The sequence below is a fragment of the Symphodus melops genome (genome assembly GCF_947650265.1).
Source record: "Symphodus melops genome assembly, chromosome: 13".
NCBI lineage: Eukaryota > Metazoa > Chordata > Actinopteri > Labriformes > Labridae > Symphodus > Symphodus melops.
The window spans coordinates 1242460-1256138 of NC_136703.1; the positions used below are offsets into that span (position 1 = coordinate 1242460).

General features: G+C 47.1%; 2 protein-coding genes across 2 annotated transcripts; both read right to left on the bottom strand.

The window, feature by feature from the left end:
* Positions 1 to 215: 215 nt before the first annotated feature.
* Positions 216 to 3585, bottom strand: ndufb11 (NADH:ubiquinone oxidoreductase subunit B11). Its single transcript, XM_079360436.1, has 3 exons — positions 3342 to 3585; positions 1104 to 1234; positions 216 to 423 (listed from the first exon to the last, which is right to left on the bottom strand). The coding sequence occupies exons 1-3, from the start codon at positions 3513 to 3515 to the stop codon at positions 297 to 299; spliced, it is 432 nt and encodes a 143-aa protein (XP_079216562.1). The 5' UTR covers positions 3516 to 3585; the 3' UTR covers positions 216 to 296.
* Positions 3586 to 4212: 627 nt separating this feature from the next.
* On the bottom strand, positions 4213 to 12824 carry tbc1d25 (TBC1 domain family, member 25). Its single transcript, XM_079359033.1, has 8 exons — positions 12526 to 12824; positions 11140 to 11249; positions 10880 to 11034; positions 10224 to 10351; positions 9955 to 10143; positions 9573 to 9848; positions 6861 to 9135; positions 4213 to 6815 (listed from the first exon to the last, which is right to left on the bottom strand). The coding sequence occupies exons 1-7, from the start codon at positions 12580 to 12582 to the stop codon at positions 7408 to 7410; spliced, it is 2643 nt and encodes an 880-aa protein (XP_079215159.1). The 5' UTR covers positions 12583 to 12824; the 3' UTR covers positions 4213 to 6815; positions 6861 to 7407.
* Between the last annotated feature and the right edge of the window lie 855 nt (positions 12825 to 13679).

The window sequence follows — 13679 nt, forward strand, 5'->3', positions numbered from 1 at the left end:
CTGTACGTTAACCATCGGACGCATTTTAAACATCTGATTGGATGAATCAAAAGACTTCAGACTGACTTTAAACATTTTTGAGTAACCTCTCCCTCATGTCTATTGTATCTGAGATCAGTTCTTTTCAGGGTTTGGAATAAAGTCTTATCAAAAAGTTTGAGTAACTCACTCACATTCAGATCCTGTTTCAAGAAATCATTGTCCACACATAATAATTAAACAATTAAACAAGTACATCATTTATTCTCTCATAGTGAAATACATTAGTTATGAATACAGTGAGTGCAGGTTGGACTCTACTCCTTTCCAGCAGAGGGCAGGATGATCTTGCTCGGGTCGAAGTAGTTCTCGCTGATCAGAGGTAGACCCTCTGCCTCTCTCTGCACGATCAGACGCTCTGCCTCCCTCCTGGCCCAAATCGCACTGCGAAACACAAAGCAAGACAAAACATCAGCCCACTTGGACTTTCTGAGGATCAAATATGAGGAGGCTGGCAGGAAACACGGGTGAATTAGGAGTTAAAATTGCCCTGTTGGCGTTCACACATGCAGCTCCTCTCCTCAAACCCACGAGTTCAGTGACTCCTCTTCCTGATCAACTAGTTAAAAAGAGGGTTGGCTTTAAAAAATTATTTTTTTAAAAATGTTTCTTAATTCTTACGTTGAGTCGCTGAGGTTAATATTTTTATAGACATGCACCGATTTAAACATTAATATCTGATTTGTGTTTAAAAACTTTAAGGGAAAAGTAAAAGTGGATTTTGTTGTTTTCTGATAAGTTATTTTTTGGTACATTTTTCCCGTCACTGGACTCATGAGGAGAGACGGGGAACGTTGGAGGGGAAAATTACAGCAAGGTGCAGCGAGTGTATTCAAAGGATGAGGACTGTATCTCCTGAGCAGACGACGCACACAATAAGGACCTCGCTAAACCGGCAGTCTGAACCTTTAAAATCTGATTTTTTAAATTTTTAGTTCCTCTTTATCTGATGTGTCGCGAGATGACCCGTTAACGATGTAAACTGAAGACCGCAGGAAGAAAAAAAAGTTCCGTGCACGACTGACAACATCAGGTGACATTTGACAGCAGACGTAAAATCTCACCCGTTGTCCGGTAAATAGGCGAGAAAAGTTCCTCCTATAACCATCGCCACTGAGATACCGCAGAAGAAGGCCATCCTCATGTTCCACAAGTCCACATGAGGGTCGGTGGAGAAGCCATGGAAGTCCGGATTCTGACCAAACACAAAGAGGGGACAGGTTTTTATCACACAGCAGAGTCCTTCAAATGTGTTCAGCTGAGCAGTCTTTTTGCAGATATATTTAAAATAAAACATTATTTGTATTCTTGTTTAGTCTGCACTCTTTGATAATAATATAATAATAACAATAATAATAATGCACAATCTTTCACATGGAACATGATTACGATTTATTTAATAGTTTCCAAACATTTCATGTCAAAGCCACATTGTATTTTTTTTTTAATATATATATACTTTATTAATCCCACGAGGGGAAATTCGGTTTTTCACTCTGCATTAATGGAGAGGTCTCAGAGTGAGGTTGCTGCCCACAGCGAGCGCTCCAGAGCAGTTTTTGGGGTTCGGTGCCTTGCTCAGGGGCACCTCGGCAGTGCTCAGGAAATGGACTGGCACCTCTCCAGCTACCAGACCAGTTTCCGGACTTGAACCGGCGACCCTCCGGTTCCCAACCCAAGTCCCTACAGACTGAGCTACTGCCGCCCAATTTGTTTATTCAACTAAACAATGAAGCGCTACACCTTGGATCTAAATATGCAATTTTTAATCAGAATCATTTTATATTGTGAAGTACATTTATATATATAGGAGGAATTTGTCTTGGTGTTTTGGTGTGAAAGAAAAAAACAAGGCTAAAATAGCAAGTACTTAAATACAATATGAGAATGACATTTTTACATCAGTAAACATTTAGAATAGTGTTCTGACGTCAGCAACAGCAACGTGATGAATATGATCCATGTTATGATCAACATTGATTTTGAATAATGACCAACGTGAGTTCACTACAACAGCTGACAGAATCAACAGACGCATATTAAGGATCCGACAACTCAAAATACTTCCGGTCCTCAGAAATCCTCGAGATACCATCCATCCATTTTCTGCCTCTTATCCGGGGCCGGGTCGCGGGGGCAGCAGTCTAAGCAGAGACACCCAGACTTCCCTCACCCCAGACACCTCCTCCAGCTCTTCCGGTGGGACCCCGAGGCGTTCCCAAGCCAGCCGAGAGACATAGTCTCTCCAGCGTGTCCTGGGTCTACCCCGGGGCCTCCTCCCGGAGGGACATGCCCAGAACACCATCCTAGGGAGGCGTCCAGGGGGCATCCGGACCAGATGCCCGAACCACCTCAACTGACTCCTCTCGATGTGGAGGAGTAACGGCTCTACTCCGATCTCCTCCCTGGTGACCGAGCTCCTCACCCTATCTCTAAGGGTGCGCCCAGCCACCCTACGGAGGAAGCCCATTTCGGCCGCTTGTATCCGAGATCTCGTTCTTTCGGTCCTGACCCAAAGCTCATGACCATAGGTGAGATACAGGACAGTTAAATCCCAGAGCTGAGTCGTTCCTGTGATTGTCATTAAAAACTGTCATCACAGCTCTGCAGCAACATCTGTAACATCTGTAACATCTGCATCGATTAGAGATGTAACGAGTCTCTAAATGAGCCTGTAGACAGATGATGATGAAACAGATTCCTTTAGGAGATGCTGACCTGCTTGTCAGTGTGCTTTAGTCTTTTCATGTTTTGGAAAGCTGATTGGAGCTTCTCATTATGATGGTTGTGCTGTTTGTGTCGTTCTTCGTCTTGTTGTGATGTAGTCACAGTTTTTGTCTCGTCTGTTATCTTCTCACCTCTTGAAGACAAACTGTTTCCACACCTTGGATGTAAAAGACGCTGGAGCGTCCTCAGTTTTTTTAAATGTGCAGCTGCTGACACTCAGGAGGTTGGAGAAGCTGTTGTGTACATTTGTTTTGCACAAACATGTAAACTTTATCTTTTACACTTATGAACCAACACGTGCTCACTCATCTCCCTGCATGAATGAGAAATTAAAATCTGTGGTAAGAAAAACTAATTCAGCCGCTCACAGATTTGGACTTTATGTTTTGAATTGAAGTTATTCAAGTTTGAAAATTGGTGCTGTAGCTGTCTAAATGTTAACTTTCTGACGCATGCGCAGCAGCATCTGTTGACCGTCCCCGTTAGTCCGGTAATATCTGGTCTGCATGTTCCTGTAAACCACAGAAACCTGTAGAGTTTATATCCGACAGTGCGCGTTAATGGAGACAGCTCACCTTGACGTACGGGTCGACCTCTCCGTGTCCGCCCTGGTCCACCGCGGGGTGCAGCTCCGTCACAGCGGCCGAACCGGCGGCACCGCTCGGTCTGGACTGAGACACGAACCGGGCCTGCTGGCTTAAGAGTAACCGGGGCAGAGCGGGCCCGAGCCGCACCAGTCGGGTCAACATTTCTCCTGTTTGTGAAGGATACTACAGTCCCGGAACCGGAAACAGAACGACGTCACTCATATGCGTCTTCTTCGTCTTCGTTTTTTAGAGGTTGTGTGGCGCATTGCTGCCACCAACAGGTGATCAGCGGTAATGCACTGTGAAAATACCGCTACAGAGACGGTCCTGTTACAAACTTAAAGGCAGGTTTGTTCTCTGCATCCACTTTTTAAGATTTTGGTCTTTAGGTCCTGACACAAATTAATAACTCATACTCTCTGAAAAAGAAAAAAAGAAAATCCAATGTCTGCCATGAGGTACCAATATGATGAACCAATCACAGGCCTCCCCATGCATGCACGAGCTCACACTTAAAGAGATGAGCTGAGGACCAATGGCGCTTGTGTAAATTAGGGGCGTGGCTTTAGAGGGTGCAGATGGAGCACTGAGGGAACGCTACTTTCAATATCATGCTAGTTTTAGAAAATTACTAACCCCGCCTTTAACACTATAGCTACATTTCGGAATTGATTAATATTGAGATGTTTAACAGCTCTTACCACTGCACTGCTTTTCATGATGTGTCGATGACCTCTGATGTTTCTTAAAGAACATTAGAGGTCATATGGTCCAATATGGGACACAATAGATGTTGCCCTTGTTTCATGTCGTGTGTCTGGATGTGCAAAGAAAAACAAAACTTCCTTCACTCAGTCTGTTGCATTGATTATTTATTCGTGTCCAATATACAATCAGTAACATTGTTGTGTCGTATGTTTAAAAATTGTAACTTTTGTGCACATATATAATTTAACAAGATAAACAAATCCTTTTTTTTTTTTTTTTTTTTTTTTTTTACAAATGCACATATTGCCAGCTCGTAGTCCAGCCCGTCCAGTTACGTTAGTTCTTTTTTAATTATACTGTTAAATACTGATATACAAAAGGAGTCAAAAAACAAAAGTTGCATTATAACAACCACAATAATCACGCCGGGGTCTTTTCTGAAGATATCAGAACATGTTCTGCTTTAACAGACCAACTCGTTTCCTGTTCAGCCTGCTGCGTCACAGACTACTGAGGATTTATAATATAGGCCACTGAAAAGAAATAATAAAGTAAAGCTAAGCAATGCAGAGATCAAATCACCTCCCCGTCTTTGTGAAATCCTTCATTTCTGTCACGGCTGCATCGGCACCGAGCAGAGAGAAAACTTAAGGTTTTGGGCTCACCGGGACACAAACACGCGGTTTGTGTCTTAGGTTTTATACAAACATTATATAAACATGAGTTCCCTTTCATACGCAGCCATGCACAGCGTTCACCCACATGATTTGAACTGATAGTGCACATAAAGCTGAGCCACGTCCATATAGCCACATCATGAAAACAAAGGAAAACCGCGGTTCCTCGGAGGCATGCTGCTGCTGACTGCTGGACTTCTTCTTCTTTTCTACCTCATCTTTAACATTTGAAGATTCAGCCTCTTTACAAATGTGGAAATAAAAAGGAAAAGTTTCCGTTGCTTTTCATCAATTGTGAAGCAAATGGAAAGTTAGGAGTTAGTCGTCGTCGTCGTCGCTGTCTCACAACATGAATCCCTTTAAAATCTGTCAAATAGTTCAAGTTCACGCACAGTCAGCCCTTTGACGACACGGACGAGGAGCACAAACATGAAACAAGGCTTCGGATGAAAACAAAGTCAGGCACTTCTCAGCCAAAAGGTCGCACATAAGATGAAAGTTTTAGCACATGGTATTCCCCTTTATGATCTGTGTATCCCACAGAAGGACAGGATTCCCCTTCTCATCACAACACAAAGAACACTTAGTTACTTTACCCTCACTTACAAAATCAAATCATGTTCAGAATTAGAAAACAAAAACAAAGTGCTGAAATAAAAGATCTCTGAAAATGATTGGACACAGCGTTACATTAAATACAGTACGTCACGAGTCCAGCACAAAGCAGATCCATTATGAACAGACCTCTGCAGCGCTGCACCCGTTTACAGCGTCGTCACAAAACCACCTCTCTGAATTAAACCTGTTTCAGTACCACACAAAGTCCTCGGCACTCAATGTTGGTGACTTTTATAAATTTTTTTTAGCCAAATGTGCAGGCAGATTCCAGCACTATGTCTTCATCACACCGGTGAAATGTCGTATGGGAAAGTAGTGAAGCTTTCCAAACACTTCAGATCTTTGTCGTATTTTTAAGCCAAAGTTCCAACAGTAAGGCACGGAGAGGTTCGTGACCGCTCGGACATTTTCAAATCCTTCTGGTGTCCCTGAAAGAAACTTTGAACAAACGAGAGAGAGCACAAATCCACTGGGAATATTTACCAAACTTCCCCCCAATAACAACATGAAGTATCTCGGATTCTGACGGTACACGTCAGCAGAGCTCTCCCTCTTTTTTTTTGTTTTTTCGCAGCTTTTTGTTAAAATTACGACCAAAGATCTGACGGTCTTTTCTGAAGTGTTGTTACATCCAGGATATTAAAATAAAACTGACTTCAAACGTGTGGTACTGAGAAGTAATCCAAACACAGCAGGTGAAAACATTGATCATCGACTCTGTCCAGTTAAACTACAGAATCCTTTTTTTTTTGGTACAGATTAAAAAACACAAAAAACAAATGAACACATTGTAGAATTATTTAGCGTCACATAAATCATTGCACGGACCCAAAAATCTCTGCTGATGCGTCTCCTCAACGTCGCAGTTACAACGAATCTCATCCTGTTTGAACTTCTGACAGAAGCAGGAAGCCTTTCCACAAACAGAGACACAAATGACAGTTTTTAAAATCAAGTTCAGCCCTAAAAATGAAGCAAAATCTAAAGCTGCTCGGCTGCATCAAATGAGCGTTTCAGTGTCGACCCGTCTCTCTCAAATCCAGACCCAACGACCCCTCGAGAAAGTAAAGATCTAATCAACAACACGGGAACGAACGTCCGGGGCTTCAGAGGAGCACGCTCCTGATTCAGAGCGTCACTCTTTGAAGGTTTGAGAAACGTCACGCCACAAAGACAGATTTGGATCCAAGGAACCAGAGAGCAGAGCTCCTGCAGCCCGTTTGACCACATGGAGGATCTGATGAAGGCTCGACGCTTCAGCGCTTAAAACAAACGACAGACCGCATGTCGGACGCAGCGACACGACTTTGTCCAGCCAATCCCGAGCCTCTGAATGTCCTCTACATGGACGCCTCGTCTCGTCTCGTCCACCAGCTGGACTCTGTGGAGACCAACGATGGACACAGGAGTGAATTGAGACGCGTCGGGTCTGAATGCTGGTGTGATGCACCGCTGCTCTCTGCACATTAATCCTGTTCAAACAGAAAGCCTCGAAATATTTCACACGTATTTGAATCTCCTCTGAATGCTGCTGCACTACTTCTCACATGCTTCATTAAAACAGCTTTAAGGAGCGTCTCGTATCTTCTGTCTATTCGGGGTGAAAGGTCACAGGTTAGGTCAGTGTGTAGCGTTTGCTGGCTTCGCTTTGTTTCCACGTTTGGCTGAGAAAGAAGTAAGTAATGTAACTTTTTTTTTAAGACACTTTTGTGGCTTATTGGACATAAAGACGAGCGTGTAAAAAACATGAATCAACTGAATGCACCAGGTGGCTTCTGTCTGACCTCCATCGCAGGGTTTTACATCTCATGCATCAGCGACGTCAGAGGCTGGAGTAAGAGCGACACGTCTTTCCCCGTTCTTTAGAGACAGACAACCGAAAAGTTCAAAGGCGGATGAGTAATACAAATGTGCGATGATTACAGACGAGGGGATATATGTTTTCAAGCACACGCAGAATGAGAAGGTTAAAAACAGCTCGGTCCGACGTGGGAAAGTTCTGCACCTCGAACAGTCCAGAGAGGAGGGGAACGCAGGGACGCTTTAAGGACTCAGGACGAGGAAGACACTGCAAGTTGAGCGGTTGGCGAGGGGATGGTGGTGGCGAGGTTGTAGGTGGAGTTGGGCGAGGACGCCTGAGGCGAGGCTAAAGGGCTGTAGATGGGTCGGGCAGAGACGGGGGAGGAGGGGGAGGAAGGGGAGTGTGGAGCAGCTGTGGCCGTGGTGGGAGAGTCTGAGCTCACCTCGTCCCCTTCCTCCGAGTCCCACACTTCGCTCTGCAGGTAGTCTGCGAATAAGGCCTTGGCTCTCTGCAGCACCCTGCTCAGGTTGTGGCGCCGCACGAGGCGGTCAAAGTGCATGGCCAGCTCGTTGTAGTCGAAGCTGTTCTTGATGATGTGGTCTCGGTGCTCCAGCAGGATGGACAGGCACAGGAACAGCATGAAGGGATTCCCTTTGCCGAACTCCTGAGGGGGCGGCAGGGAGCACGGTTTGATGCTGGTGGTCTCGGCTTTCAAAGAACCGGGCGTGTTGGCCGCTGTGCTGGGCGTTTTGTTGCCCGGCGAGGGGAGACCGCTGGAGGACAACCTGTTGCTGGAAAGCGAGGGGCCTCTTCCGAAGGACAGGATGGGCGAGGAGAGAAGGGAGCGACTCTGAGTGTGGCAGGGAGACGCCACAGACGACTTTAAGGTGGGCGTCGTGGGCGAGTTAATCCCTGTGCTGCCGAGCACCTGGGCAGAGGAGGTCAAGACCTTCTGGACAGTTCTGGCGAAGGCCTCTCTTCCAGTGGACAGGGATGGGGACGTGGACTTGGGAGGCGAGTCCGGAGAAGCACCCGGCCAGCTGGAGGCTGAAGCTGAAGAAGTCTGGGAGACTGAGGGTCCTGTTTTCCAGATGGGGAGGCCGTTAGGGAACAGAGGCGGCGAGGACGTTGGAGAGAGGCCGATCTCACAGTTCTTTATGAGAGGAGTCTTCTCTCCTGGGTCATCCTCACTGTCCACTGTGGACTGGCGACTCTGGATGCTCGTGGAGGACTTTGAAAGCACCAGGTCCCGCGGCTGCTCAGCATCCTCCATATCAAAGCTGTCCTCATTCCGAGCGGTGTAGTATTTAAACTCTCCGAAACTCGTCTGCCTCTCGAAGGGAGCGGCCTGCGTGTCGGCCTGCGTGTCGGCCTGCGTGTCGGCCTGCGTGTCGGCCTGCGTGTTGGCCTGCGTGTCGGCTTGCTCCGTGCTCACTTGAGGCGTGTTCCCTTCGCTCCCCTCACTTCCCTTTTCTTCGGAGACAGGTTCCTCTCTGGAAGGCCTCAGCATGTGTCGTCTCCGCTGCTTCTCCTTCTCTTCCTTCTCGTCTCGGAGGCAGCTCTCCACAGCCTCGCTCTCGTCCCTGCAGGACCGGGTTTCCTCGGCCTCCAGCGGCGGCCCCAGAAGCTCCACCTCGGTTTCAGGAGGATCGGGAGGCAGCGAGCTCCAGGTTACCTCGAGCATCCTCAAAGCGTCGTCGAAGGCGAACTCCCTCTTGAGCTCGAGGAGCAGCCAGCGGTAACAGAAGAAGAGGTCGTCTGCTCCTTTGGACAGCAGGTAGGAGTAGAACTCCGGGTCCGAGTACTGCAGGAGAAGCTTCAGGTGCTGAAACTTGACGGACATGAGCTGCCCGTCTGGACGGAAGTTCCCCTCCAGACGTTTCATGATGCCGCAGAAGCAGATGAAGGCGTGGGCCTCGTTGTCCATCACGGCGAGGATCGGGGAGGCGATGTCGCTCATGCCCTGACAGTACGAGATCTGGAAGACGACACACACAAAAGAGTTACAGAGAACGACAGGAGCAGGAGTGATCGAAGGGTTAACGAGATTCAGAACATATGGAAAAAACATCTTTGGATTGCAGGAAGAGCTACTTCACTGTGAGGCGCCGTGTCAACCTAGCGTGCAGAAAAGCGCCGGCTGTGGGCTCGGGAGCGTGTGCATGTAGCGCTACACGTCCGTCCTGTCTCCATGACAACCGTTTGTTTACAATAGGAGGCTGACATACGGAGAGCATCAGACGTTTTGGAAAAAAAGATGAGAGATTTTCAACATGAGCTTCTCGGATCTATGACGACGCCGGGTCGAGTGTTGGTGCAGTTCAGGAAGTTAACAGTATAGAACGTGACCTCCTCCAGTGTTTGTAGTTTCATACATTGATTCTGAACAACACGTGAGTGAAGCTCTCTGCACACCTGTGGATGCGTGATGGCGAACGTGGTGAGCAGGTCGGTGAGGGCGGTCAGATGTGGGCTGTCCTCTGAGCCGGCGTAGTACGGATGAGCGCGGTCGGTCCTCAGCACGTCTTTGAGGACATTACCGCGGATGAATTCGAGATCCTCGGCGCTGACTCGCGCCGTCCACTCGCCCTTCAGCTGGTCGTACTCCCTCGTCTTCCTCTTCATGTAGTCCATTCTCTCCTGTCCACTCAGGCCGTCGGGATAGACGTTCAGCAGGTACCGCCACACGACCTGACGGAAGCAGCGAGACAGAAATGAAAAAACTGAGAGGGCAGCAAAGAGCTGAGGTCAGACATAAGTCAGAGTCTGGTCATGTGATGAAACGCAGGTGAAGCACCTTGCGCAGTGAAGGGTCCACGCCGCCGTGGTAGATCCTCAGCCGGAGCTCCTCGGGCCGGGTCAGCTGTCCCTGTCCGTTCATGTAACTGTGAAACTCGGCGTCGCTCAGAGGCGGTTTGAAAGGTCGGATCTCCTCCCCGTACGTCCAGCTGAACGCCTGCTGCACTTTGGTCAGGGTCCGCCCCACCTGCAAACGAGACGGACAGAGCGTGTGAGGAAAAGCCCGACTCGTGACGAGAGAGGCTCGATGACGGAAGGTGGACGCACCTGGGTCAGGAGAGACTGTGTGAAGGGAAGAGCTGCAGACGCCAAAGACCTGGTCCTCTCTGCGAGGAGCTGCTCAGAGCCAATCACGTCTTTGGGGCTGATGATGTCCCAGTCCTCCATGACCGGACCTGCAGGGGAAGAAACAGCTGAGCTCAAGGTTTCACAATGAAGAGACGCCGCCATCACGCAGCTCTGACGTCGTCTACATCACCCCGCAGCTCAGTCACACTTTTATTATGACTGATAGAAAATCCTCCCGGTCTAAACAACCTTGATCGCAGCTCGCTGAGGAGTCAAAAAAGAAAAAAAAAAGAAAAAAGAAAGAAGTCTTTGTATCTTTTGTTCAGAGACGTCTTGTAGTTCTATTTACGGCACCGTGTTCGTCTCTTTCAGACGTCCCACTCAGTCCTGTGTGTCACAGGATCTGCTTCCTCTGTCTGTCGTCTTTCACTCACAGTTAATGCAACAAACACAGAAACAGGATATGAAAATAAGAAACACCTTAAAAGAAGGAAACAAATTCACCCACAACACGTCTGTTTGTGCATCGACTAAATCTGAACGTCGGGAGGGAAATCTAAACTTTCTGTTTAAGACCTGCAGATGTTCTGTGTTTGGTTGGATGTGACTTGTTGGGGACAAACTGGCGTTCTTACTGTCTTCTGACGGCTTGATGTCCATCTTGAGCTGCAGATGAGGTTTGGCTGCAGAGAGAAAGGCGACATCCAGATCCCGGTCGGACAGCAGAGACAGATACATTTCAGCGCCGCTCTGGTCCCGAGAAAGGTAACTGATCCCGAAGTTCCGCTTCCTGGTTGAGAGAAAAAAAAAAAAAAAAAGGACAGAAAATGCTGACACCTGCAGAGTGACGCTCTCACCGGGGACAAACTCAGAACGCCTCTGTGTCTCTACTGACCCGTTCAGATCAAACGCCCTGATGAGGATGTGCTGCAGCACCTCCAGCGATGTTATCTGAGGGTCCACGGCGAAGGAGCGAAACTCCACGGGCAGCACGCCGTCGCATTTCTGCAAAACAGCACAAAATGTCACACGTCATATAATTAGACAACAATAAAGGTCCTGTCAGAAGGACGTGGACGGCGTCTCCGTTTTATAAAATGGTTACAGAGGTGTGCTGGGAGTTGTGCTGATTGTGGCGTGAAATAAAGTGATTAGTGTGAAGATGGAGGGATGGATTCAGGGGCCGCTCGAACGCTACTCCTGGGTTTTCTGGGCACGCCCAACGTGGAGGAGACTCTGGGGCCGACCCAGATCATACATCCAGTCTGGTTTGTGAATCCCACAGCAGGCGGCTCAAAGTGTCAGTCAGCAGTTTATCTTGACACTGAAAGAAGTCGCTGCCACTTATACGTCTGTTTTGTTGTCTGATCATGTCGGAGGGTCCGACCCTTTCATACCTCATGACCTCCATCAGTCAGACGAGTGCAGGGACAAACAGGCCATCTTTTCTTACCGTATGGTGCAAAAGTCAGAACCGAAAGAGAGAAAAGAAGAAAAAGGCGTTTAAGGATGCTTCTCCCTACATTTGGAACTGAACGAGCTGCTCTCATTGGACGGTTTTTAAGGCATATTTAGAGGCTTCGAGGCGGGTCTGATGTGTGTCGGGAAATCTGAATCAGCTTTATAATCCAGGTTTGTTTACAACACGAGGAATTTAACTTCAGCAGATTGTGTTCTCTCTGTACAGAGTAAACAATAAATATCAACAATTAGTTTAAAATATAAACAATAAGTAAAGACTAAATCTGTTCAAGACTGAAACTAAAGAAAGAAAACAACATAATCTGATGGACTATAATATGACTGAAGCTGTTTTATTCATTAATTCAAGAACATGAGTCATTCATGTGAGTGAGGCAACAACAACAAAAAGGCTCCTCTTCAGGTAACATGTGACGTCATGAAGCCTAGTTGCGCGCGTCCACGCGCACGCGTAAACGCTGAGCAGGCAGGTGACGTCAGCTCAGTTCACTGCTGTTCGGTTACATATTCAATAACATCTGTTAACACATGATGTTATCCACCTGACAGGTGAGTGAGTGATGATTTAACCCCTTCAGATGACACACTGCAGTCAACAACAACAACAAAAACAACAACAACAACAACAACAACAAGAGCAGCAGGTAAACTGTGACACAGCCGGGTAAAGGTGGAGACTTTCTCTGAACAAACACAGCAGCTGTAATCACAGGTGTGTGTTCACCTGTCGACGTGTTTGTTGTCAGAGTTGAAGAATAACCAGGCTAGCTGGGATGCTAACTGACTAGCAGGGTCCTACCTTGACTTTGACGCGGACCACCCCCCGCTCCTCCTCTCCGGACATCTTCAGGTCCATCTCGGGTCAGGGTGGTCGTTCTTGGTTTTGGTCCCACCCCCCCTTTACATCGACGTGGTGATAAATAATAACATGATGATGGGGGGCAGCAGCACCAAACCAGATCCTTCAGTTCGGGATCTTCTTCTTCTTCTCCTCCTCAGCTTTCTCTGCAGATTTACGGCTGCGTTTGCACCATCTGGTGGACAAAGCTGTGCGCATGCGCTTTGGTTTCCCTTGAAGGACGGCTCTAATCTAAAGTGATTCATTTACGCCATCTACTGGACCATCATCATCTTTTTACTTTATTAAACATTTAATGTAAGAGTAAAAATGAAGAAAACAAATACTAAATATTATAACTGTAACATCTTACATTCATTTACCTTTAACTTGTTTTATGGACTTGAGATACCGTTTGCATCATCATCATCATCATCATCATCTTCTTCTTCTTCTTCTTCTTCTTCACAATAACAACAGCTGAAAGTGTTAACAAATTAGTCCTGAATCTGAATAAAGTATTTATCTACCTCTTATCTACCATTTATTTACCCCGTCTGTCTTTATTTTGGGACAAGCGTGAATACCAGATGGGCTTTTAATTATTCAAAGAATATTTTTGGGCAATGCAAAGATAGCGTTTGAGGCACTAGGACATCAAATTAAGACTTGCTTTATATGTCGACATGTGCAGCAACACCACACGAGTAAAAGACCTTACATTGGGAATATTGTGCATGTGTGTGTCTGTCTGTCTGTCTGTCTGTCTGTCTGTCTGTCTGTCTGTCTGTCTGTCTGTCTGTCTGTCTGTCTGTCTGTCCCTGTAGAAACCAGCTCTCTCACAACACTCCGTTTTGGTGTGTGTCCCTTTAAATGCAATAAGCCCCGCCCCCTGAGTTTTCCCAATAGACATCACCAGAGCCATGGCTCTGGACATCACTCCTTCATTAGTGAGAATAAATGTGGTGGACCTGCGTAAAGGTTTATCTCTAGGCTGGGGGTGGAGTCCATGGGTGGAGACACCAAGGCAGGGGAGTCTTTCTTATCAGCATCCCACTTGTGATGTCACAAACTGAGAACGTTTGAAACGGAGCATTTCTCTCTGTGTGGTGAGA